This window comes from Crinia signifera, chromosome 5 (assembly GCF_055691185.1).
Source record: "Crinia signifera chromosome 5, ASM5569118v1, whole genome shotgun sequence".
In the NCBI taxonomy this organism is placed as follows: Eukaryota; Metazoa; Chordata; class Amphibia; order Anura; family Myobatrachidae; genus Crinia; species Crinia signifera.
Window position 1 is genome coordinate 7074003 of NC_139221.1, and position 26293 is coordinate 7100295.

General features: G+C 50.9%; 2 protein-coding genes across 5 annotated transcripts in view; both read right to left on the reverse strand.

Annotated features, from left to right (window-relative positions):
• Positions 1-26293, reverse strand: part of CSPG5 (chondroitin sulfate proteoglycan 5) — a 104355-nt gene that overhangs the window by 14247 nt on the left and 63815 nt on the right. For 2 of the 4 annotated variants that reach the window (XM_083186580.1, XM_083186581.1), the window contains exons 3-4: positions 25675-25863; positions 15224-15299 (exon numbers count right to left, since the gene is read on the reverse strand). In XM_083186580.1, coding sequence (XP_083042706.1) covers positions 15224-15299; positions 25675-25863 — 265 coding nt within the window. Of the gene's footprint in view, positions 1-15142; positions 15300-25674; positions 25864-26293 lie in introns of all 4 variants that reach the window. The other 2 variants (XM_083186579.1, XM_083186582.1) reach the window with 1 other exon arrangement.
• LOC146079895 (uncharacterized) lies at positions 3500-13445 on the reverse strand. Its single transcript, XM_083186583.1, has 2 exons — positions 5412-13445; positions 3500-5287 (listed from the first exon to the last, which is right to left on the reverse strand). Exon 1 carries the CDS (start codon positions 11613-11615, stop codon positions 10683-10685), a length of 933 nt encoding a protein of 310 aa, XP_083042709.1. The 5' UTR covers positions 11616-13445; the 3' UTR covers positions 3500-5287; positions 5412-10682.

The following is a 26293-nucleotide window of genomic DNA, read 5'->3' on the forward strand; positions in this document are numbered from 1 at the left end:
ATTTATGTGTAGCCGTACACAGCCAATCACAGCGCGCACAACGCGTTACAGTAACACAATAGATGCGCTGCGCCTGGCAAGGACGGAAATAACACATCTCTGCCGCTTCCATACCAACCGGGGGAGGATGGATCCAACCAGAAATTTAAATTAGAATGAAGATAATTTATTTTGAATCCAAAAATATTCTACATCCAAATAAATGAGGGACAAAAAAAATAAAATAATAAAAAACAAAAGAAAATCCGGGATCTGACTGACAGAGCGGAGAACATTCTGACAGAAAAAGGTTAATTTCATTACAGAGACGCCTCGGCCTGAGCCAGTTCTCCCGAATAGTAATTGTTATCCTGAGGCCTCGTTCCCGCCCGGAGCCTGGCGCTGGTTGCCTAGCAACTGCTAGACCCACAGACACCGCTTCAGTGAGCATCTCTCGCTGGACGAGGCGGCCCCCAGACTCCCAGCTACTGAGTGTTATTCATTCCGACCGCAGGGCTGCCATGTCCTCACATCCACCTAGTTATCCCACATCTGCTATTCCGTAGCGGAATCCCGGAGACGGCCAATGTCCTGTAAGGGGCTGTGACAGAATGCGTCTGGCACTACACCACCAGCCGGGTAACATACTGCCCTGAACCGCCCGGTGGTGCGGGCCTAGGGACACCTACATCTGTACTGTGACATCAATCTGCGCCACACCTGCTATTCCACAGCGGAATCCCGGAGACGGCCGCTGTGTAACCGGATCCACCCGTCAGGCATTTACCAGAAGAGCTAGCTGGCAGTCCGGCCCAAGTAGGGTTGATTTTTGTGTCAGAAGTCAAGTTTCCAACTAGTGTGAGAGGAAAACAGTGCACGCAGAGGGATCACCACACAATCATGGGGAGAACATGTAAACTCCACATATATACACCATAACTAGGAATGTAGCACAAGACCTTAGTGCTGTAAGGCAGCGATGCTAACCACTATGCTAACCATGCTGTTATTCCATGTGACACATACATATCAGCGGCTCTGTACAGCGCTGCGCTGTAGCTGCGCCTGCACCCCACACGTTACGGAGACAGGAAGCTGCCAGTGGCCATTACATAACACACCACTAATGTACCAGATTCCTCCAGAGGAACCCGTAGAGCATTCCGTATTCATAGCCCACTGGGGATATTAACGTGATTTGCAGATGATTATTATTAACTGTGGTGCAGACTCCTGGTGGGAAAATAAGCAGAAATCAATCGTGTTTCCAGCCTATCAACTTGTGAGATGGAGAGGTCGGCCCACATTGTACTTTGGGGAATACCGAGAGGAATATTGGGAGACTGTTTGGCTATATGGAAAGCAGCAGGAAATCAACAGAACATTTGCAATTCCTCTTTTTACAACTGGAAGAACGATCTGATTCCCAGGTGTGCGCAATTCTAAATGCAGCCGTATCCCGCGGTTTCTAGTAACTGGTTCTTCTTCCCAGTGTAATGGGCCTTACTGGGTGTAATGGGGTGTTCGCAGATAGAGGGCGTATCATGAGCATGCAGGTAGTGGCGGGAGCATACGGAGGTCCAGCCAAGGATGGGGATAACGCAGATCCTGACAATAGGCCACCAAGGATGGGGATAACGCAGATGCTGACAATAGGCCACCAAGGATGGGGATAACGCAGATGCTGACAATAGGCCACCAAGGATGGGGATAACGCAGATGCTGACAATAGGCCACCAAGGATGGGGATAACGCAGATGCTGACAATAGGCCACCAAGGATGGGGATAACGCAGATGCTGACAATAGGCCACCTAGGATGGGGATAACGCAGATGCTGACAATAGGCCACCAAGGATGGGGATAACGCAGATGCTGACAATAGGCCACCAAGGATGGGGATAACGCAGATGCTGACAATAGGCCACCAAGGATGGGGATAACGCAGATGCTGACAATAGGCCACCAAGGATGGGGATAACGCAGATGCTGACAATAGGCCACCAAGGATGGGGATAACGCAGATGCTGACAATAGGCCACCAAGGATGGGGATAACGCAGATGCTGACAATAGGCCACCAAGGATGGGGATAACGCAGATGCTGACAATAGGCCACCAAGGATGGGGATAACGCAGATGCTGACAATAGGCCACCAAGGATGGGGATAACGCAGATGCTGACAATAGGCCACCAAGGATGGGGATAACGCAGATGCTGACAATAGGCCACCAAGGATGGGGATAACGCAGATGCTGACAATAGGCCACCAAGGATGGGGATAACGCAGATGCTGACAATAGGCCACCAAGGATGGGGATAACGCAGATGCTGACAATAGGCCACCAAGGATGGGGATAACGCAGATGCTGACAATAGGCCACCTAGGATGGGGATAACGCAGATGCTGACAATAGGCCACCAAGGATGGGGATAACGCAGATGCTGACAATAGGCCACCAAGTATGGGGATAACGCAGATGCTGACAATAGGCCACCAAGGATGGGGATAACGCAGATGCTGACAATAGGCCACCAAGGATGGGGATAACGCAGATGCTGACAATAGGCCACCAAGGATGGGGATAACGCAGATGCTGACAATAGGCCACCAAGGATGGGGATAACGCAGATGCTGACAATAGGCCACCAAGGATGGGGATAACGCAGATGCTGACAATAGGCCACCAAGGATGGGGATAACGCAGATGCTGACAATAGGCCACCAAGGATGGGGATAACGCAGATGCTGACAATAGGCCACCAAGGATGGGGATAACACAGATGCTGACAATAGACCACCAAGGATGGGGATAACACAGATGCTAACAATAGACCACCAAGGATGGGGATAACGCAGATGCTGACAACAGGCCACCAAGTATGGGGATAACGCAGATGCTGACAATAGGCCACCAAGGATGGGGATAACACAGATGCTGACAATAGGCCACCGAGGATGGGGATAACACAGATGCTGACAATAGGCCACCGAGGATGGGGGATAACGCAGATGCTGACAATAGGCCACCAAGGATGGGGATAACACAGATGCTGACAATAGGCCACCAAGGATGGGGATAACGCAGATGCTGACAATAGGCCACCAAGTATGGGGATAACGCAGATGCTGACAATAGGCCACCGAGTATGGGGATAACGCAGATGCTGACAATAGGCCACCAAGGATGGGGATAACGCAGATGCTGACAATAGGCCACCAAGGATGGGGATAACGCAGATGCTGACAATAGGCCACCAAGGATGGGGATAACGCAGATGCTGACAATAGGCCACCAAGGATGGGGATAACGCAGATGCTGACAATAGGCCACCAAGGATGGGGATAACGCAGATGCTGACAATAGGCCACCAAGGATGGGGATAACGCAGATGCTGACAATAGGCCACCAAGGATGGGGATAACGCAGATGCTGACAATAGGCCACCAAGGATGGGGATAACGCAGATGCTGACAATAGGCCACCAAGGATGGGGATAACACAGATGCTAACAATAGACCACCAAGGATGGGGATAACGCAGATGCTGACAACAGGCCACCAAGTATGGGGATAACGCAGATGCTGACAATAGGCCACCAAGGATGGGGATAACGCAGATGCTGACAATAGGCCACCGAGGATGGGGATAACACAGATGCTGACAATAGGCCACCGAGGATGGGGGATAACGCAGATGCTGACAATAGGCCACCAAGGATGGGGATAACACAGATGCTGACAATAGGCCACCAAGGATGGGGATAACACAGATGCTGACAATAGGCCACTGCTCTCGCACGTAAAATATATGCTGCTAAATCAGAACATGGGCGGATAGATTTCGGTTTGCTGGAAGCAGCCGAAATTGTGACGGCAATATGGGCCTGATTCAGAGCTGAAGAAAATGGCGAGACTCACAGAGCTGAATCCAGAGCAAAAGCCCTGGAAACTGTTAACACGCATGTGCTGTATAGAGGGCCTAATTCAGACCTGATCGCAGGGCACATTTTGTTAGCAAATGGGCAAAACCTTGCTGCACTGCAGGTGGGGCAGATGTAACAGGTGTAGAGAGAGTTATATTTGGGAGGGGGGTGTTGAAACTGAAATCTAAAATGCAGTGTAAGAATAAACCTGCAGTGCAGCATGGTTTTGCCCAATTGTTAACAAAATGCTAACCTTCAGCAAAATTAAATCCCTGCAGCTTATTACATAGACCGTGTAGACACAAGTGCGCAAAAGAATCATCGCGGATCACGGAGCTTCTATCTTATTGCCCCAAAAATGACCGCTGTAAGTCTGACAAAACTGAGCACGGTTGTTATCTCAGGTCGGTCCAGTTCCCTCAATCCCAGGGCAGCAGCCTCCTCTCCCAATCGGATAATGGGAACACGGACGGTTTTACACATTGCAAGAGTGTTTAGATTGTTAGCTCTTGGATCAACATCGCAGGGACAGACCCACAGACTCCATAACTATCGTCTGAGACAGTCCTTATCCCCCACCAGGGGTCTGCCGGTGCCACCACCCCACCAAGCATTAGGTCGACACGCATTTGGGTCAACATGCAGAAAGGTCGACATGACTTTAGGTCGATAGGGTCATAAGGTCGACTTGGGTAAGTTCGACAGGGTCATTAGGTCAACATGGGTAAGGTCGACATTGAAAAAGACGACATGTATTTTTTTTTTACCAGAATGTCAACACAGTCAACATAAACACTAAAACGTCGCCTCGCTGCGCTCGCCATGCTTCAGGCACGGCGATGGTTATTCTCCCACCATGCACTAGTGGCATGAAATACCGCCTGTCGGCACAAAAAACATAAAAAAAAACCAAGTCAACCTAATGACCCTGTTGACCTAACCCATGTCGACCTAACCCATGTCGACCTAAATGCATGTCAACCTAATGCTTGTGGACCATCACGCTGGTGACCCAATGCCCGTATCCCGCCTGACCTGAGACCGCTCGTTCCCTCCAGTGATAGATGTACATCCCAGAGAGTAACGGATGGGATTCCCCTGCTGTACCGGAGTATAATAGCGGCTTCCATAGACCTGTATCAGGGGGTGCAGTGCAGGAACCTGATCTGCAGCCAGTGATATAATATAATGTACATCCCAGAGAGTAACGGATGGGATTCCCCTGCTGTACCGGAGTATAATAGCGGCTTCCATAGACCTGAATCAGAGGGTACAGTGCAGGAACCTGATCTGCAGCCAGTGATATATTATAATGTACATCCCAGAGAGTAACGGATGGGATTCCCCTGCTGTACCGGAGTATAATAGCGGCTTCCATAGACCTGTATCAGGGGATGCAGTGCAGGAACCTGATCTGCAGCCAGTGATATAATATAATGTACATCCCAGAGAGTAACGGATGGGATTCCCCTGCTGTACCGGAGTATAATAGCGGCTTCCATAGACCTGAATCAGAGGGTGCAGTGCAGGAACCTGATCTGCAGCCAGTGATATATTATAATGTACATCCCAGGGAGTATCAGATGGGATTCCCCTGCTGTACCGGAGTATAATAGCGGTTTCCATAGACCTGAATCAGAGGGTGCAGTGCAGGAACCTGATCTGCAGCCGGTCATATATTATAATGTACATCCCAGAGAGTAACGGATGGGATTCCCCTGCTGTACCGGAGTATAATAGCGGCTTCCATAGACCTGTATCAGAGGGTACAGTGCAGGAACCTGATCTGCAGCCGGTGATATATTATAATGTACATCTCAGGGAGTAACGGACGGGATTCCCCTGCTGTACCGGAGTATAATAGCGGCTTCCATAGACCTGTATCAGAGGGTGCAGTGCAGGAACCTGATCTGCAGCCAGTGATATAATATAATGTACATCCCAGAGAGTAACGGATGGGATTCCCCTGCTGTACCGGAGTATAATAGCGGCTTCCATAGACCTGAATCAGAGGGTACAGTGCAGGAACCTGATCTGCAGCCGGTCATATATTATAATGTACATCCCAGAGAGTAACGGATGGGATTCCCCTACTGTACCGGAGTATAATAGGGGCTTCCATAGACCTGAATCAGAGGGTGCAGTGCAGGAACCTGATCTGCAGCCAGTGATATATTATAATGTACATCCCAGGGAGTAACGGATGGGATTCCCCTACTGTACCGGAGTATAATAGGGGCTTCCATAGACCTGAATCAGAGGGTGCAGTGCAGGAACCTGATCTGCAGCCAGTGATATATTATAATGTACATCCCAGGGAGTAACGAATGGGATTCCCTGCTGTACCGGAGTATAATAGGGGCTTCCATAGACCTGAATCAGAGGGTGCAGTGCAGGAACCTGATCTGCAGCCAGTGATATATTATAATGTACATCCCAGGGAGTAACGGACGGGATTCCCCTGCTGTACCGGAGTATAATAGGGGCTTCCATAGACCTGAATCAGAGGGTGCAGTGCAGGAACCTGATCTGCAGCCAGTGATATATTATAATGTACATCCCAGGGAGTAACGGACGGGATTCTCCTGCTGTACCGGAGTATAATAGCGGCTTCCATAGACCTGAATCAGAGGGTACAGTGCAGTAACCTGATCTGCAGCCAGTGATATAATATAATGTACATCCCAGAGAGTAACGGATGGGATTCCCCTACTGTACCGGAGTATAATAGGGGCTTCCATAGACCTGTATCAGAGGGTGCAGTGCAGGAACCTGATCTGCAGCCAGTGATATAATATAATGTACATCCCAGAGAGTAACGGATGGGATTCCCCTGCTGTACCGGAGTATAATAGTGGCTTCCATAGACCTGAATCAGAGGGTACAGTGCAGGAACCTGATCTGCAGCCGGTCATATATTATAATGTACATCCCAGAGAGTAACGGATGGGATTCCCCTGCTGTACCGGAGTATAATAGTGGCTTCCATAGACCTGAATCAGAGGGTACAGTGCAGGAACCTGATCTGCAGCCGGTCATATATTATAATGTACATCCCAGAGAGTAACGGATGGGATTCCCCTACTGTACCGGAGTATAATAGGGGCTTCCATAGACCTGAATCAGAGGGTACAGGGCAGGAACCTGATCTGCAGCCAGTGATATAATATAATGTACATCCCAGGGAGTAACGGATGGGATTCCCCTACTGTACCGGAGTATAATAGGGGCTTCCATAGACCTGAATCAGAGGGTGCAGTGCAGGAACCTGATCTGCAGCCAGTGATATATTATAATGTACATCCCAGGGAGTAATGGACGGGATTCTCCTGCTGTACCGGAGTATAATAGCGGCTTCCAAAGACCTGAATCAGAGGGTACAGTGCAGGAACCTGATCTGCAGCCAGTGATATAATATAATGTACATCCCAGAGAGTAACGGATGGGATTCCCCTACTGTACCGGAGTATAATAGGGGCTTCCATAGACCTGAATCAGAGGGTGCAGTGCAGGAACCTGATCTGCAGCCAGTGATATATTATAATGTACATCCCAGGGAGTAACGGACGGGATTCTCCTGCTGTACCGGAGTATAATAGTGGCTTCCATAGACCTGAATCAGAGGGTGCAGTGCAGGAACCTGATCTGCAGCCAGTGATATATTATAATGTACATCTCAGGGAGTAGCAGACGAGATTCTCCTGCTGTACCGGAGTATAATAGCGGCTTCCATAGAACTGAATCAGAGGGTACAGTGCAGGAACCTGATCTGCAGCCAGTGATATATTATAATGTACATTTCAGGGAGTAACGGACAGGAATCCCCTGCTGTACCGGAGTATAATAGCGGCTTCCATAGAGCAGAATCAGAGGGTACAGTGCAGGAACCTGATCTGTAGCCAGTGATATATTATAATGTACATCCCAGGGAGTAACGGACGGGATTCCCCTGCTGTACCAGAGTATAATAGCGGCTTCCATAGACCTGTATCAGAGGGTACAGTGCAGGAACCTGATCTGCAGCTGGTGATATATTATAATGTACATCCCAGGGAGTAACGGACGGGATTCCCCTGCTGTACCGGTGTATAATAGCGGCTTCCATAGACCTGAATCAGAGGGTACAGTGCAGGAACCTGATCTGCAGCCAGTGATATATTATAATGTACATCCCAGGGAGTAACGGACGGGATTCCCCTGCTGTACCAGAGTATAATAGCGGCTTCCATAGACCTGTATCAGAGGGTACAGTGCAGGAACCTGATCTGCAGCCAGTAATATATATTAATGTACATCCCAGGGAGTAACGGACGGGATTCCCCTGCTGTACTGGAGTATAATAGCGGCTTCCATAGACCTGTATCAGAGGGTGCAGTGCAGGAACCTGATCTGCAGCCAGTGATATATTATAATGTACATCCCAGGGAGTAACGGATGGGATTCCCCTGCTGTACCGGAGTATAATAGCGGCTTCCATAGACCTGAATCAGAGGGTGCAGTGCAGGAACCTGATCTGCAGCCAGTGATATATTATAATGTACATCCCAGGGAGTAATGGACGGGATTCCCCTGCTGTACCGGAGTATAATAGCGGCTTCCATAGACCTGAATCAGAGGGTACAGTGCAGGAACCTGATCTGCAGCCAGTGATATATTATAATGTACATCCCAGGGAGTAATGGACGGGATTCCCCTGCTGTACCGGAGTATAATAGCGGCTTCCATAGACCTGAATCAGAGGGTACAGTGCAGGAACCGGATCTGCAGCCAGTGATATATTATAATGTACATCCCAGGGAGTAACAGATGGGATTCCCCTGCTGTACCGGAGTATAATAGGGGCTTCCATAGACCTGAATCAGAGGGTGCAGTGCAGGAACCGGATCTGCAGCCAGTGATATATTATAATGTACATCCCAGAGAGTAACGGATGGGATTCCCCTGCTGTACCGGAGTATAATAGGGGCTTCCATAGACCTGAATCAGAGGGTGCAGTGCAGGAACCTGATCTGCAGCCAGTGATATATTATAATGTACATCCCAGGGAGTAACAGATGGGATTCCCCTGCTGTACCGGAGTATAATAGGGGCTTCCATAGACCTGAATCAGAGGGTGCAGTGCAGGAACCGGATCTGCAGCCAGTGATATATTATAATGTACATCCCAGGGAGTAATGGACGGGATTCCCCTGCTGTACCGGAGTATAATAGCGGCTTCCATAGACCTGAATCAGAGGGTACAGTGCAGGAACCGGATCTGCAGCCAGTGATATATTATAATGTACATCCCAGGGAGTAACAGATGGGATTCCCCTGCTGTACCGGAGTATAATAGGGGCTTCCATAGACCTGAATCAGAGGGTACAGTGCAGGAACCTGATCTGCAGCCGGTGATATATTATAATGTACATCCCAGAGAGTATAAGATGGGAAAGGGTTAATAAGTTATGGTGCCAGTGTGCCGCGTGTGACTGTGCCAGCGGCGATCTGATCAATGCCCCAATCAATGGGCTTCTATGTGTTCCAGATACTGGCCCCCGATCGGACGCTGCGCCAGTGAGGGGTAGATATGAGGCAGCCGTGTAATGGGCGTATTTCCTGTGGGTAATCGAGGTATGTGGAGATGAACAAGTCGCCTTTCATATAATGAAAGAGATTTCTTTAACCACAGTATTATCCCGGAGGGTCTGGGAGACATTTAGGACAGTTATCGTTCATCTGTCATTTGTCAGTCAAGAGCATCAAGCCCCCCCCTCCCCCCACGAAATGAGCGGACAGTCCAGACAGGCCTGGCCCACCTGCCATTGTGACATCACTGTGTACAGCCTGTAGGGGGCAGAGTGCTGTCCAGGCTCAATCGGCTTGTACATGCGTGAATTTGCGCATTTGCAACCCCGTGTGCCAACCCCTTTGGCCAGTATCACACTCGCCAAGGAGTTTGGACGGGCAGGGGAGGGAAGCAGATGGGCAGGGGCCGCCAGCAGGTGAACGCCCAGCATTTTACCAACATCATGGTGCAGACTCTACCTCCACAAGTACTAAGAGCACCAAGTTCTCAAGGGGCAAATATATTGTACAACAAACTGTGAGGTCACAAGAGGCATTACAGGAAAAATGATACATACGAGAAAAGGAACAGATGGGGAGGAGGAGTTACAGGGAGAGGATACAGGAACAGCTGGGGAGGAGGAGTTACAGGGAGAGGATACAGGAATAGCGGGGGAGGAGAAGTTACAGGGAGAGGATGCAGGAACAGCTGGGGAGGAGGAGTTACAGGGAGAGGACACAGGAACAGCTGTGGAGGAGGAGTTACAGGGAGAGGATACAGGAACAGCTGGGGAGGAGGAGTTACAGGGAGAGGACACAGGAACAGCTGGGGAGGGGGAGTTACAGGGAGAGGATACAGGAACAGATGGGGAGGAGGAGTTACAGGGAGATGATACAGGAACAGCTGGGGAGGAGGAGTTCCAGGGAGAGGACACAGGAACAGCTGGGGAGGAGGAGTTACAGGGAGAGGATGCAGGAACAGCTGGGGAGGAGGAGTTACAGGGAGAGGACACAGGAACAGCTGGGGAGGAGGAGTTACAGGGAGAGGATACAGGAACAGATGGGGAGGAGGAGTTACAGGGAGATGATACAGGAACAGCTGGGGAGGAGGAGTTCCAGGGAGAGGACACAGGAACAGCTGGGGAGGAGGAGTTACAGGGAGAGGACACAGGAACAGCTGGGGAGGAGGAGTTACAGGGAGAGGATACAGGAACAGCTGGGGAGGAGGAGTTACAAGGAGAGGATACAGGAACAGCTGGGGGAGGAGTTACAGGGAGAGGAGGCAGGAACAGCTGGGGAGGAGGCGTTACAGGGAGAGGATGCAGGAACAGCTGGGGAGGAGGAGTTACAGGGAGAGGATACAGGTAGAGCTGGGGAGGAGGAGTTACAGGAAGAGGACACAGGAACAGCTGGGGAGGGGGAGTTACAGGGAGAGGACACAGGAACAGCTGGGGAGGAGGAGTTACAGGGAGAGGATACAGGAACAGCTGGGGGAGGAGGAGTTACAGGGAGAGGATACAGGAACAGCTGGGGAGGAGGCGTTACAGGAACAGCTGGGGAGGAGTTACAGGGAGAGGATACAGGAACAGCTGGGGAGGAGGAGTTACAGGGAGAGGACACAGGAACAGCTGGGGAGGAGGAGTTACAGGGAGAGGATACAGGAACAGATGGGGAGGAGGAGTTGCAGGGAGATGATACAGGAACAGCTGGGGAGGAGGAGTTCCAGGGAGAGGACACAGGAACAGCTGGGGAGGAGGAGTTACAGGGAGAGGATACAGGAACAGATGGGGAGGAGGAGTTACAGGGAGATGATACAGGAACAGCTGGGGAGGAGGAGTTCCAGGGAGAGGACACAGGAACAGCGGGGGAGGAGGAGTTACAGGGAGAGGACACAGGAACAGCTGGGGAGGAGGAGTTACAGGGAGAGGATACAGGAACAGCTGGGGAGGAGGAGTTACAAGGAGAGGATACAGGAACAGCTGGGGGAGGAGTTACAGGGAGAGGAGGCAGGAACAGCTGGGGAGGAGGCGTTACAGGGAGAGGATACAGGAACAGCTGGGGAGGAGTTACAGGGAGAGGATACAGGAACAGCTGGAGAGGAGGAGTTACAGGGAGAGGATACAGGTAGAGCTGGGGAGGAGGAGTTACAGGGAGAGGACACATGAACAGCTGGGGAGGGGGAGTTACAGGGAGAGGACACAGGAACAGCTGGGGAGGAGGAGTTACAGGGAGAGGATACAGGAACAGCTGGGGCGGAGGTGTTACAGGGAGAGGATACAGGAACAGCTGGGGAGGAGGAGTTACAGGGAGAGGATACAGGAACAGCTGGGGAGGAGGAGTTACAGGGAGAGGATACAGGAACAGCTGGGGAGGAGGCGTTACAGGGAGAGGATACAGGAACAGCTGGGGAGGAGTTACAGGGAGAGGATACAGGAACAGCTGGGAAGGAGGAGTTACAGGGAGAGGATACAGGAACAGCTGGGGAGGAGGAGTTACAGGGAGAGGACACAGGAACAGCTGGGGAGGAGGAGTTACAGGGAGAGGACACAGGAACAGCTGGGGAGGAGGAGTTACAGGGAGAGGACACAGGAACAGCTGGGGAGGAGGAGTTACAGGGAGAGGACACAGCAACAGATGGGGAGGAGGAGTTACAGGGAGAGGATACTGGGAAAGCTGGGGAGGAGGAGTTACAGGGAGAGGATACAGGAACAGCTGGGGAAGAGGAGTTACAGGGAGATGATACAAGAACAGCTGGGGAGGAGGAGTTACAGGGAGATGATACAGGAACAGCTGGGGAGGAGGAGTTACAGGGAGATGATACAGGAACAGCTGGGGAGGAGGAGTTACAGGGAGAGGATACAGGAACAGCTGGGGAGGAGGAGTTACAGGGAGATGATACAGGAACAGCTGGAGAGTAACAGGGAGATAATACAAGAACAGCTGGAGAGTTACAGGGGGAGGATACAGGAACCGCTGGGGAGGAGGAGTTACAGGGAGAGGATACTGGGAAAGCTGGGGAGGAGGAGTTACAGGGAGAGGATACAGGAACAGCTGGGGAAGGGGAGTTACAGGGAGATGATACAGGAACAGCTGGGGAGGAGGAGTTACAGGGAGATGATACAGGAACAGCTGGGGAGGAGGAGTTACAGGGAGATGATACAGGAACAGCTGGGGAGGAGGAGTTACAGGGAGAGGATACAGGAACAGCTGGGGAGGAGGAGTTACAGGGAGATGATACAGGAACAGCTGGAGAGTAACAGGGAGATAATACAAGAACAGCTGGAGAGTTACAGGGGGAGGATACAGGAACCGCTGGAAAGTTACAGGGGGAGGATACAGGAACAGCTGGGGAGGAGGAGTTACAGGGAGATGATACAGGAACAGCTGGGGAGGAGGAGTTACAGGGAGATGATACAGGAACAGCTGGGGAGGAGGAGTTACAGGGAGAGGATACAGGAACAGCTGGGGAGGAGGAGTTACAGGGAGATGATACAGGAACAGCTGGAGAGTAACAGGGAGATAATACAAGAACAGCTGGAGAGTTACAGGGGGAGGATACAGGAACCGCTGGAAAGTTACAGGGGGAGGATACAGGAACAGCTGGAGAGTTACAGGGGAGGATAAAGGAATAGCTGGGGAGGAGGAGTTACAGGGAGATGATACAGGAACAGCTGGGGAGGAGGAGTTACAGGGAGATGATACAGGAACAGCTGGGGAGGAGGAGTTACAGGGAGATGATACAGGAACAGCTGGGGAGGAGGAGTTACAGGGAGATGATACAGAAACAGCTGGGGAGGAGGAGTTACAGGGAGAGGATACAGGAACAGCTGGGGAGGAGGAGTTACAGGGAGATGATACAGGAACAGCTGGAAAGTAACAGGGAGATAATACAAGAACAGCTGGAGAGTTACAGGGGGAGGATACAGGAACCGCTGGAAAGTTACAGGGGGAGGATACAGGAACAGCTGGAGAGTTACAGGGGAGGATGAAGGAATAGCTGGGGAGGAGGAGTTACAGGGAGATGATACAGGAACAGCTGGGGAGGAGGAGTTACAGGGAGATGATACAGGAACAGCTGGAGAGTTACAGGGGGAGTATACAGGAACATCTGGAGATTTACAAGGGAAGATACAAGAACAGGAGTTACAGGGGGAGGATACAGGAACAGCTGGAGAGTTACAGGGGAGGATAAAGGAACAGCTGGAGAGTTACAGGGGAGGATACTGGAACAGCTGGAGAGTTACAGGGGAGGATACAGGAACATCTGTAGAGTTACAGGGGGATACAAGAACATCTGGAGAGTTATAGGGAAAGATACAGGAACAGCTGGAGAGTTACAGGGGAGGATAAAGGAACAGCTGGAGAGTTACAGGGGAGGATACAGGAATAGATGGAGAGTTACAGGGGGTGGACATGGGAACAGCTGGAGAGGTACGGGAACAGCTGAGAGTTACAGGGGGAGGATACAGGAACAGATGGAGAGTTACATGGGGAGGATACTGGATCAGCTGGAGAGTTACAGGGGGAGGATACAGGAAGAGCTGGAGCGTTACAGGGGGAGGATACAGGAATAGCTGGAGAGTTACAGGGGGAGGATACGGGAACAGCTGGAGAGTTACAGGGGGAGGATACAGGAACAGCTGAGAGTTACAGGGGGAGGATACGGGAACAGCTGGAGAGTTACAGGGGGAGGATACAGGAAGAGCTGGAGCGTTACAGGGGAGGATACAGGAAGAGCTGGAGAGTTACAGGGGAGGATACAGGAAGAGCTGGAGAGTTACAGGGGAGGATACAGGAAGAGCTGGAGAGTTACAGGAGGACATAGGAACAGCTGGAGATACAGAGGAGGATACAGGAACAGCTGGAGAGTTACAGGGGGAGGATACAGGAACAGCTGGAGAGTTACAGGGGGAGGACATAGGAACAGCTGGAGAGTTACAGGGGGAGGATACAGGAAGAGCTGGAGCGTTACAGGAAGAGCTGGAGAGTTACAGGGGAGGATACAGGAAGAGCTGGAGAGTTACAGGGGAGGATACAGGAAGAGCTGGAGAGTTACAGGAGGACATAGGAACAGCTGGAGATACAGAGGAGGATACAGGAACAGCTGGAGAGTTACAAGGGGAGGACATAGGAACAGCTGGAGAGTTACAGGGGGAGGACATAGGAACAGCTGGAGAGTTACAGGGGGAGGATACAGGAACAGCTGGAGAGTTACAGGGGGAGGACATAGGAACAGCTGGAGAGTTACAGGAGGACATAGGAACAGCTGGAGATACAGAGGAGGATACAGGAACAGCTGGAGAGTTACAGGGGGAGGATACAGGAACAGCTGGAGAGTTACAGGGGGAGGACATAGGAACAGCTGGAGAGTTACAGGGGGAGGACATAGGAACAGCTGGAGATACAGAGGAGATACCAGGGGGAAGATAACGTCTTCATACAGTTTAGTAGATATTGCATGCAGCATTCTGAGGTCAGTTGCAGGCAGGGAAGGATTCTATTCTGCACTTCTATAAGGTTAGTAAATAGCTGAAGGCATTGTATTATTCCATTGGAGCAGAAAGTCTGATGCTCCCGCTAAGTCTGGGGTAACGTGCCCCTAGCTCCGAGCACCCCTGCTCTCTGACCCCCCCTGCTCAGTGAGAAGGCTGGAAGCATGCAGAAGGGGAGACATTAAACAGACGAGTTACCTGACAGATAACGTTATCATAGTAAGCCAATGCACGGGCATGGGGGGAAAGGTTAGATGGAGTGTCGCATAGTTTCCTTACATTTGGGTGCGAGCCTTCCGCAATAGTGGAGAGCGAGAAATTATCGTTGTGGAGCTCGGAGGGAGTCCTGTACCTGCTGAGAGAGAGAGGGGGGGGGGGGTTACCAGTGTGCCAGGATAATGCCCACAACCACAATCTGCCTTCCTGCCACTTACTGCCCCTAGGACCCAGCACTCTGCCTTCCTGCCCCTCAGCGCTTCTAGGACCCAGCACTCTGCCGTCCTGCCGCTCAGTGCCCCTAGGACCCAGCATTCTGCCTTCCTGCCCCTAGGACCCAGCAATCTGCCTTCCTGCCCCTAGGACCCAGCACTCTGACTACCTGCCCCTCAGTGCCCCTAGGACCCAGCACTCTGCCTTCCTACCCCTAGGACCCAGCACTCTGACTACCTGCCCCTCAGTGCCCCTAGGACCCAGCACTCTGCCTTCCTGTCCCTTACTGCCCCTAGGACCCAGCACTCTGACTACCTGCCCCTCAGTGCCCCTAGGACCCAGCACTCTGCCTTCCTGCCCCTCAGTGCCCAGCACTTTGCCTTCCTGCCCCTCAGTGTCCCTGGGACCCAGCACTCTGCCTTCCTGCCCCTCAGTGCCCAGCACTTTGCCTTCCTGCCCCTCAGTGTCTCTAGGACCCAGCACTCTGCCTTCCTGTCCCTCCGTGCCACTAGGACCCAGCACTCTGCCTTCCTGCCCCCCAGTGTCCCTAGGATCCAGCAATCTGCCTTCCTGCCCCTTCATTCCCATAGGACCCAGCACTCTGCCTTCCTGCCCCTCAGTGCCCCTAGGACCCCGCACTCTGCCTTCCTGCCCCTCAGTGTCCCTAGGATCCAGCAATCTGCCTTCCTGCCCCTTCATTCCCATAGAACCCAGCACTCTGCCTTCCTGCCCCTCAGTGCCCCTAGGACCCCGCACTCTGCCTTCCTGCCCCTCAGTGATCATTTTCAGGTGACATTATCTACAGGGACACTGGTGGATAACGCCATCTTCAGGTGACATTATCACTGGTGGATAACACCATTTTTAGGTGACATTATCTGCCGGGACACTGGTGGGTAACGCCATCTTCACGTGACATTATCTGTCGGGACACTGCGGATAACACCATCTTCAGGTGACATGATCTGCCAGGACACTGGAGGATAATGCCATCTTCAGGTGACATTATCTGCCGGTACACTGGTGGATAACGCCATCTTCAGGTGACATTATCTGCCGGGACACAGGTGGATAATGCCATCTTCAGGTGACATTATCTGCCGGGACACAGGTGGATAACGCCATCTTCAGGTGACATATTCTGCTGGGACACTGGGGGATAACGCCATCTTCAGGGGACATTACCTGCCGGGACACTGGTGGATAATGCCATCTTCAGGTGACATTATCTGCCGGAACACTGGGGGATAACGCCATCTTCAGGTGACATTATCTGCCGTGACACTGGGGGATAACGCCATCTTCAGGTGACACATTCTGCCGGGACACTCGGGGATAACCCCATCTTTAGGTGACATTATCTGCCGGGACACTGGGGGATAATGCCATCTTCAGGTGACATATTCTGCCGGGACACTGGGGGATAACGCCATCTTCAGGTGACATTATCTGCCAGGACACTGGGGGATAACGCCATCTTCAGGTGACATTAGCTGCCGGGACACTGGGGGATAACGCCATCTTCAGGTGACATTATCTGCTGGGACACTAGGGGATAACGCCATCTTCAGGTGACATTATCTGTCGGGACACTGCGGATAACACCATCTTCAGGTGATATGATCTGCCAGGACACTGGTGGATAACGCCATCTTCAGGTGACATTATCTGCCGGTACACTGCGGGATAAAGCAATCTTCAGGTGACATTATCTGCCGGTACACTGGTGGATAACGCCATCTTCAGGTGACATTATCTGCCGGGACACTGGGGGATAACGCCATCTTCAGGTGACATTATCTGCCGGGACACTGGGGGATAACGCCATCTTCAGGTGACATTACCTGCCGGGACACTGGTGGATAATGCCATCTTCAGGTGACATTATCTGCTGGGACACTGGGGGATAACGCCATCTTCAGGTGACATTATCTGCTGGGACACTGGGGGATAACGCCATCTTCAGGTGACATATTCTGCCGGGACACTGGGGGATAACGCCATCTTCAGGTGACATTATCTGCCGGGACACTGGGGGATAACGCCATCTTCAGGTGACATTATCTGCCGGGACACTGGGGGATAACGCCATCTTCAGGTGACATTACCTGCCGGGACACTGGTGGATAATGCCATCTTCAGGTGACATTATCTGCCGGAACACTGGGGGATAACGCCATCTTCAGGTGACATTATCTGCCGGTACACTGGGGGATAACGCCATCTTCAGGTGACATATTCTGCCGGGACACTCGGGGATAACCCCATCTTCAGGTGACATTATCTGCCGGGACACTGGGGGATAACGCCATCTTCAGGTGACATTATCTTCCGGGACACTGGTGGATAATGCCATCTTCAGGTGACATTATCTGCTGGGACACTGGGGGATAACGCCATCTTCAGGTGACATTATCTGCTGGGACACTGGGGGATAACGCCATCTTCAGGTGACATATTCTGCCGGGACACTGGGGGATAACGCCATCTTCAGGTGACATTATCTGCCGGGACACTGGGGGATAACGCCATCTTCAGGTGACATTATCTGCCGGGACACTGGGGGATAACGCCATCTTCAGGTGACATTACCTGCCGGGACACTGGTGGATAATGCCATCTTCAGGTGACATTATCTGCCGGAACACTGGGGGATAACGCCATCTTCAGGTGACATTATCTGCCGGTACACTGGGGGATAATGCCATCTTCAGGTGACATATTCTGCCGGGACACTCGGGGATAACCCCATCTTCAGGTGACATTATCTGCCGGGACACTGGGGGATAACGCCATCTTCAGGTGACATTATCTGCCGGGACACTGGGGGATAACGCCATCTTCAGGTGACATATTCTGCCGGGACACTGGGGGATAACGCCATCTTCAGGTGACATTATCTTCCGGGACACTGGGGGATAACACCATCTTCAGGTGACATTATCTGCCGGGACACTGGGGGATAACGCCATCTTCAGGTGACATTAGCTGCCGGGACACTGGGGGATAACGCCATCTTCAGGTGACATTATCTTCCGGGACACTGGGGGATAACGCCATCTTCAGGTGACATATTCTGCCGGGACACTGGGGGATAACGCCATCTTCAGGTGACATTATCTGCTGGGACACTGGGGGATAACGCCATCTTCAGGTAACATTATCTGCCGGGACACTGGGGGATAACGCCATCTTCAGGTGACATATTCTGCCGGGACACTGGGGGATAACGCCATCTTCAGGTGACATTATCTGCTGGGACACTGGGGGATAACGCCATCTTCAGGTGACATTATCTGCCGGGACACTGGGGGATAACGCCATCTTCAGGTGACATATTCTGCCGGGACACTGGGGGATAACGCCATCTTCAGGTGACATTATCTGCCGGTACACTGCGGGATAAAGCAATCTTCAGGTGACATTATCTGCCGGGACACTGGGGGATAACGCCATCTTCAGGTGACATTATCTGCCGGGACACTGGAGGATAACATCATCTTCAGGTGACATTATCTGCCGGGACACTGGGGGATAACGCCATCTTCAGGTGACATATTCTGCCGGGACACTGAGGGATAACGCCATCTTCAGGTGACATTATCTGCCGGGACACTGGGGGATAACGCCACCTTCAGGTGACATTATCTGCCGGGACACTGGAGGATAACATCATCTTCAGGTGACATATTCTGTCGGGACACTGAGGGATAACGCCATCTTCAGGTGACATTATCTGCCGGGACACTGAGGGATAACGCCATCTTCAGGTGACATTATCTGCCGGGACACTGGGGGATAACGCCACCTTCAGGTGACATTATCTGCCGGGACACTGGGGGATAACGTCATCTTCAGGTGACATATTCTGCTGGGACAGTGGGGGATAACGCCATCTTCAGATGACATTATCGGCCAGGGCCAAACATTACAGAGCTTGCTAAATCAGACAGCAGAGCAAACCCCATAGAGATCTACTGGAGATATCTGCTGTGGCCCTTCTATGTTATATCCCGGGGATCGCTAATATTCACCAGAAACCCCATCCCCCAAACGGGAAACGGTCATCTATCAGACCAGACTTAGGTCGACAGTCATTAGGTTGACCCCGGAAGGTCGACTGTCCCCAAGGTCGACAGGGTTAAAGGTCGACCTGTGTCAAGGTCGACATGGGTCAAGGTCGACATGACTTAAGGTCGACATGGGTTTAGGTCGACAGTCATTAGATCGACATGAGTTTTTCACTGTTTTTTGAGCCGACATGTGCCGACAGGCGGTATTTCATGCCCTACCATCCACTAGGGCGTGGTGGGAGAATAAAATAGTGTGCCGAGCGCAGCGAGGCACCGTGCCCGAAGCATTGAGCGAAGCGAGCGATGCGAGGGGCTGCGGTTCAACTCCAACTGTGTCCATGTCGACTGTGTCGACATTCGGGCAAAAAAACAGTGAAAAACTCATGTCGACCTAATGACTGTCGACCTAAACCCATGTCGACCTTAAGTCATGTCGACATTGCCCCATGTCGACCTTTAACCCTGTCGACCTTGGGGCCAGTCGACCTTCCGGGGTCGACTTAATGACTGTGGACCCAAGTCTGTTCTAGCAGTTGTACGGTAACCCCCCAAACTGGCTGTTCTGGGGGAATATCCTGCATACTGTGTATCGCATAATACATGTGCACAATGGTCACGTGAGAATCTGGATGATGGATTGACAATACACTGGTTGACCGTTATTAGGTCAATAGGTCAACACCACTGGTCAACAGTGTTTAAAGTTGACAGTTTCAAAATGTTGTCATGACAATTGTTGACACTCAAATGTTTTGTGTTTTTGGGTTACTTTGTCGCAAATGTAGGATCTTCTGTATCTACTATCCATGAGAACATCTATTAGGAGTAGTATCGAGTGAAGAGGGTGCAAGTGTATACTGATGGCGGTACAAGTGTATACTGATGGCGGTACAAGTGTATACTGATGGCGGTACCAGTGTATACTGATGGCGGTACCAGTGTATACTGATGGCGGTACCAGTGTATACTGATGGCGGTACCAGTGTATACTGATGGCGGTACAAGTGTATACTGATGGCGGTACAAGTGTATACTGATGGCGGTACCAGTGTATACTGATGGCGGTACCAGTGTATACTGATGGCGGTACCAGTGTATACTGATGGCGGTACAAGTGTATACTGATGGCGGTACAAGTGTATACTGATGGCGGTGCCAGTGTATACTGATGGCGGTACAAGTGTATACTGATGGCGGTGCCAGTGTATACTGATGGCGGTACAAGTGTATACTGATGGCGGTACAAGTGTATACTGATGGCGGTACAAGTGTATACTGATGGCGGTACCAGTGTATACTGATGGCGGTACCAGTGTATACTGATGGCGGTACAAGTGTATACTGATGGCGGTACAAGTGTATACTGATGGCGGTGCCAGTGTATACTGATGGCGGTACAAGTGTATACTGATGGCGGTGCCAGTGTATACTGATGGCGGTACAAGTGTATACTGATGGCGGTACCAGTGTATACTGATGGCGGTACCAGTGTATACTGATGGCGGTACAAGTGTATACTGATGGCGGTACCAGTGTATACTGATGGCGGTACCAGTGTATACTGATGGCGGTACCAGTGTATACTGATGGCGGTACCAGTGTATACTGATGGCGGTACAAGTGTATACTGATGGCGGCACAAGTGTATACTGATGGCGGCACAAGTGTATACTGATGGCGGTACCAGTGTATACTGATGGCGGTACCAGTGTATACTGATGGCGGTACAAGTGTATACTGATGGCGGTACAAGTGTATACTGATGGCGGTGCCAGTGTATACTGATGGCGGTGCCAGTGTATACTGATGGCGGTACAAGTGTATACTGATGGCGGTACAAGTGTATACTGATGGCGGTACAAGTGTATACTGATGGCGGTACAAGTGTATACTGATGGCGGTACAAGTGTATACTGATGGCGGTACCAGTGTATACTGATGGCGGTACCAGTGTATACTGATGGCGGTACCAGTGTATACTGATGGCGGTACAAGTGTATACTGATGGCGGTACAAGTGTATACTGATGGCGGTGCCAGTGTATACTGATGGCGGTACCAGTGTATACTGATGGCGGTACCAGTGTATACTGATGGCGGTACCAGTGTATACTGATGGCGGTACCAGTGTATACTGATGGCGGTACCAGTGTATACTGATGGCGGTACAAGTGTATACTGATGGCGGTACAAGTGTATACTGATGGCGGTGCCAGTGTATACTGATGGCGGTACAAGTGTATACTGATGGCGGTGCCAGTGTATACTGATGGCGGTACAAGTGTATACTGATGGCGGTACAAGTGTATACTGATGGCGGTACAAGTGTATACTGATGGCGGTACCAGTGTATACTGATGGCGGTACCAGTGTATACTGATGGCGGTACAAGTGTATACTGATGGCGGTACAAGTGTATACTGATGGCGGTGCCAGTGTATACTGATGGCGGTACAAGTGTATACTGATGGCGGTGCCAGTGTATACTGATGGCGGTACAAGTGTATACTGATGGCGGTACCAGTGTATACTGATGGCGGTACCAGTGTATACTGATGGCGGTACAAGTGTATACTGATGGCGGTACCAGTGTATACTGATGGCGGTACCAGTGTATACTGATGGCGGTACCAGTGTATACTGATGGCGGTACCAGTGTATACTGATGGCGGTACAAGTGTATACTGATGGCGGCACAAGTGTATACTGATGGCGGCACAAGTGTATACTGATGGCGGTACCAGTGTATACTGATGGCGGTACCAGTGTATACTGATGGCGGTACCAGTGTATACTGATGGCGGTACAAGTGTATACTGATGGCGGTACAAGTGTATACTGATGGCGGTGCCAGTGTATACTGATGGCGGTGCCAGTGTATACTGATGGCGGTACAAGTGTATACTGATGGCGGTACAAGTGTATACTGATGGCGGTACAAGTGTATACTGATGGCGGTACAAGTGTATACTGATGGCGGTACCAGTGTATACTGATGGCGGTACCAGTGTATACTGATGGCGGTACCAGTGTATACTGATGGCGGTACAAGTGTATACTGATGGCGGTACAAGTGTATACTGATGGCGGTGCCAGTGTATACTGATGGCGGTACCAGTGTATACTGATGGCGGTACAAGTGTATACTGATGGCGGTACCAGTGTATACTGATGGCGGTGCCAGTGTATACTGATGGCGGTACAAGTGTATACTGATGGCGGTGCCAGTGTATACTGATGGCGGTACAAGTGTATACTGATGGCGGTACCAGTGTATACTGATGGCGGTACCAGTGTATACTGATGGCGGTACAAGTGTATACTGATGGCGGTACCAGTGTATACTGATGGCGGTACCAGTGTATACTGATGGCGGTACCAGTGTATACTGATGGCGGTACCAGTGTATACTGATGGCGGTACAAGTGTATAATGATGGCGGTACAAGTGTATAATGATGGCGGTACAAGTGTATACTGATGGCGGTACAAGTGTATACTGATGGCGGTACCAGTGTATACCGATGGCGGTACCAGTGTATACCGATGGCGGTACCACTGTATACCGATGGCGGTACCAGTGTATACCGATGGCGGTACCAGTGTATACCGATGGCGGTACCAGTGTATACCGATGGCGGTACAAGTGTATACCGATGGCGGTACCAGTGTATACCGATGGCGGTACCAGTGTATACCGATGGCGGTACAAGTGTATACCGATGGCGGTACCAGTGTATACTGATGGCGGTACAAGTGTATACTGATGGCGGTACAAGTGTATACTGATGGCGGTACAAGTGTATACTGATGGCGGTACAAGTGTATACTGATGGCGGTACCAGTGTATACTGATGGCGGTACAAGTGTATACTGATGGCGGTACAAGTGTATACTGATGGCGGTACAAGTGTATACTGATGGCGGTACCAGTGTATACTGATGGCGGTACCAGTGTATACTGATGGCGGTACAAGTGTATACTGATGGCGGTACAAGTGTATACTGATGGCGGTACAAGTGTATACTGATGGCGGTACAAGTGTATACTGATGGCGGTACCAGTGTATACTGATGGCGGTACAAGTGTATACTGATGGCGGTACAAGTGTATACTGATGGCGGTACAAGTGTATACTGATGGCGGTACCAGTGTATACTGATGGCGGTACAAGTGTATACTGATGGCGGTACAAGTGTATACTGATGGCGGTACAAGTGTATACTGATGGCGGTACAAGTGTATACTGATGGCGGTACAAGTGTATACTGATGGCGGTACAAGTGTATACTGATGGCGGTACCAGTGTATACTGATGGCGGTACAAGTGTATACTGATGGCGGTACAAGTGTATACTGATGGCGGTACAAGTGTATACTGATGGCGGTACAAGTGTATACTGATGGCGGTACCAGTGTATACTGATGGCGGTACAAGTGTATACTGATGGCGGTACAAGTGTATACTGATGGCGGTACAAGTGTATACTGATGGCGGTACCAGTGTATACTGATGGCGGTACCAGTGTATACTGATGGCGGTACAAGTGTATACTGATGGCGGTACAAGTGTATACTGATGGCGGTACAAGTGTATACTGATGGCGGTACAAGTGTATACTGATGGCGGTACAAGTGTATACTGATGGCGGTACCAGTGTATACTGATGGCGGTACAAGTGTATACTGATGGCGGTACAAGTGTATACTGATGGCGGTACAAGTGTATACTGATGGCGGTACCAGTGTATACTGATGGCGGTACAAGTGTATACTGATGGCGGTACAAGTGTATACTGATGGCGGTACAAGTGTATACTGATGGCGGTCAGGTCTGGGACAAAAAATAATAATGGGTTGACCATTTGTGTGTCAAACATGCTCATGTCGACCTTTAGAAACTGCCGACCGTAAGGACTGTTGTCGATCATATAGTGATGACATATTGATTGTCTACAGATACATTGTGAATCTATTAATCCAAATCCAGAATTCCTGAACAGCGAGGGGCCACAAGTTGCAGCAAGAGAGGGAGGTATTGCGGCTCAGCCAATGAGAACGCTACGATGCCGAGAGGGAGGTATTGTGGCTCAGCCAATGGGGCAGATGTATTAAGCTTTAACAAGAGATCCAAAGGTGATAAGGAGAGATAAACGTCCAGCCAATCACCTGCTAACTGCCATGTTGCAGCCTGTGTTTGAAAAAAGTCAGTAAGGAGCTGATTGGCTGGACGTTTATCTCTCCTTATCACACTTGCATTTATCTCTTGTTAAGGCTTAATACATCTGCCCCAATGTGCGAGAACGCTACGATGCACATTCCGCATTAGTCCGACATGCCTGTCAGTGGAATCCCTGCATTGTACTTGGTGAAATACTTTGTGCTGCAACAATTGGCAGCGTTCCGGCCGTTGTAGTCTCCAGGAGGCTGCTGATCTCCATCCCTGGTCATGCGTGGACCTGGAGGCTCCGGGGAGTTCCTGCCACACATCCCAGCACTCGGAAACTCTCAGCAACCCCACAGGCCAGAGAAGTGACTGAGATTACACCACACAACGCAGGGCTTGTGTATTAATAAGCCTGAGCCCCCACCTCGCCTGGCACAATGCACACCCCGCCTGGCAGCACACCCACAATAGATCCATCGCCCGTCCCCCCTCCCTCTCATCTCAGGTCTGCAAAGCCTTACAGAGCAGCTGCCGCACTGCAGGGGGGGCTCATTATTCCGCGGCCTGACAGATGGAGCTTTGTCCAGCACAGACATGAAAAGTTGATACCAACATCTACTCGGCCACAAAACTATTACAAAAGATGCCTTAAAGTTTCATCAATCACTGAGCCCCTTCCTGGCAGCGGGGAACAGCCGGAGTATTATATGGCGGAATGTGACACTTTATCTAAGCCGGGAGTTGCAGAATAGGTGTAAAGTTGTGGGCAGAGACCAGGTGTAAATGAGTCATCTGCAGGGAAAACGTAGTAACAGACAGAAAATAACTAAACGCGATATTAGGTCAATTATACTGTGATTGCTACGTTACTGTAAATGAAACAAAAACAAGGATCTGGCCGCAGATGGGCGTGGATCTGTTAGCTGTGGATCTGTTAGCCGTGGGATAATGATCTGACCACAGATGGGCGTGGATCTGTTAGCCGTGGATCTGTTAGCCGTGGCATAATGAGCTGTTGGGCCTCACCCACTCGCTAGCACACATACACAGACGGTTACTTACTTCCTTTTGCGCAGTTTGTAGTTCTCGGTTTTGAGCAGGTAGAGTTTTTTGGCAAAGAAGACGGTCATCATAAAGAGGAGGAGGACCACCAGCGCCGCGGTGCCCACCGCAACGCACATCACCTGGAAATCCGTGATGATAGACTCACAGCGCAGACCCTTGTGCCATATGTAGTCTTGTGTGTTACATCTGTAAAGGCAAATGGTATACAGGTTACTCAGGACAGTCCGCGCCATTGGTCAGACTTGCACAGAGAACAGCATATAAGGAAACCGCACAGAAATAAAGAAGAAACCGTAACCCAATATGTGAGGCCTATTACATTATATAAAACAAACATATTACAATGTCACATTCACTTGTATTTACTTCACATGCTAGGGTGACAGCAATTTCATCTTACATACTCCTTCTACTAATTTCCTGATAAACTATGTGCTGCTGTGGGGACCCTGCTCCTTCCACTATAAAACTCTCAGTCTGTGGCTTCCTGCTGCCCCCAGTCCCCTCCTCACATCATGTCACTGCCCTGTCACATGCAGCCCTGTCCTCACTGACACATCCCTCATCTCCTGATACACTCTGTGCTGCTGGGGACGCTGCTCCTCCCACTATATAA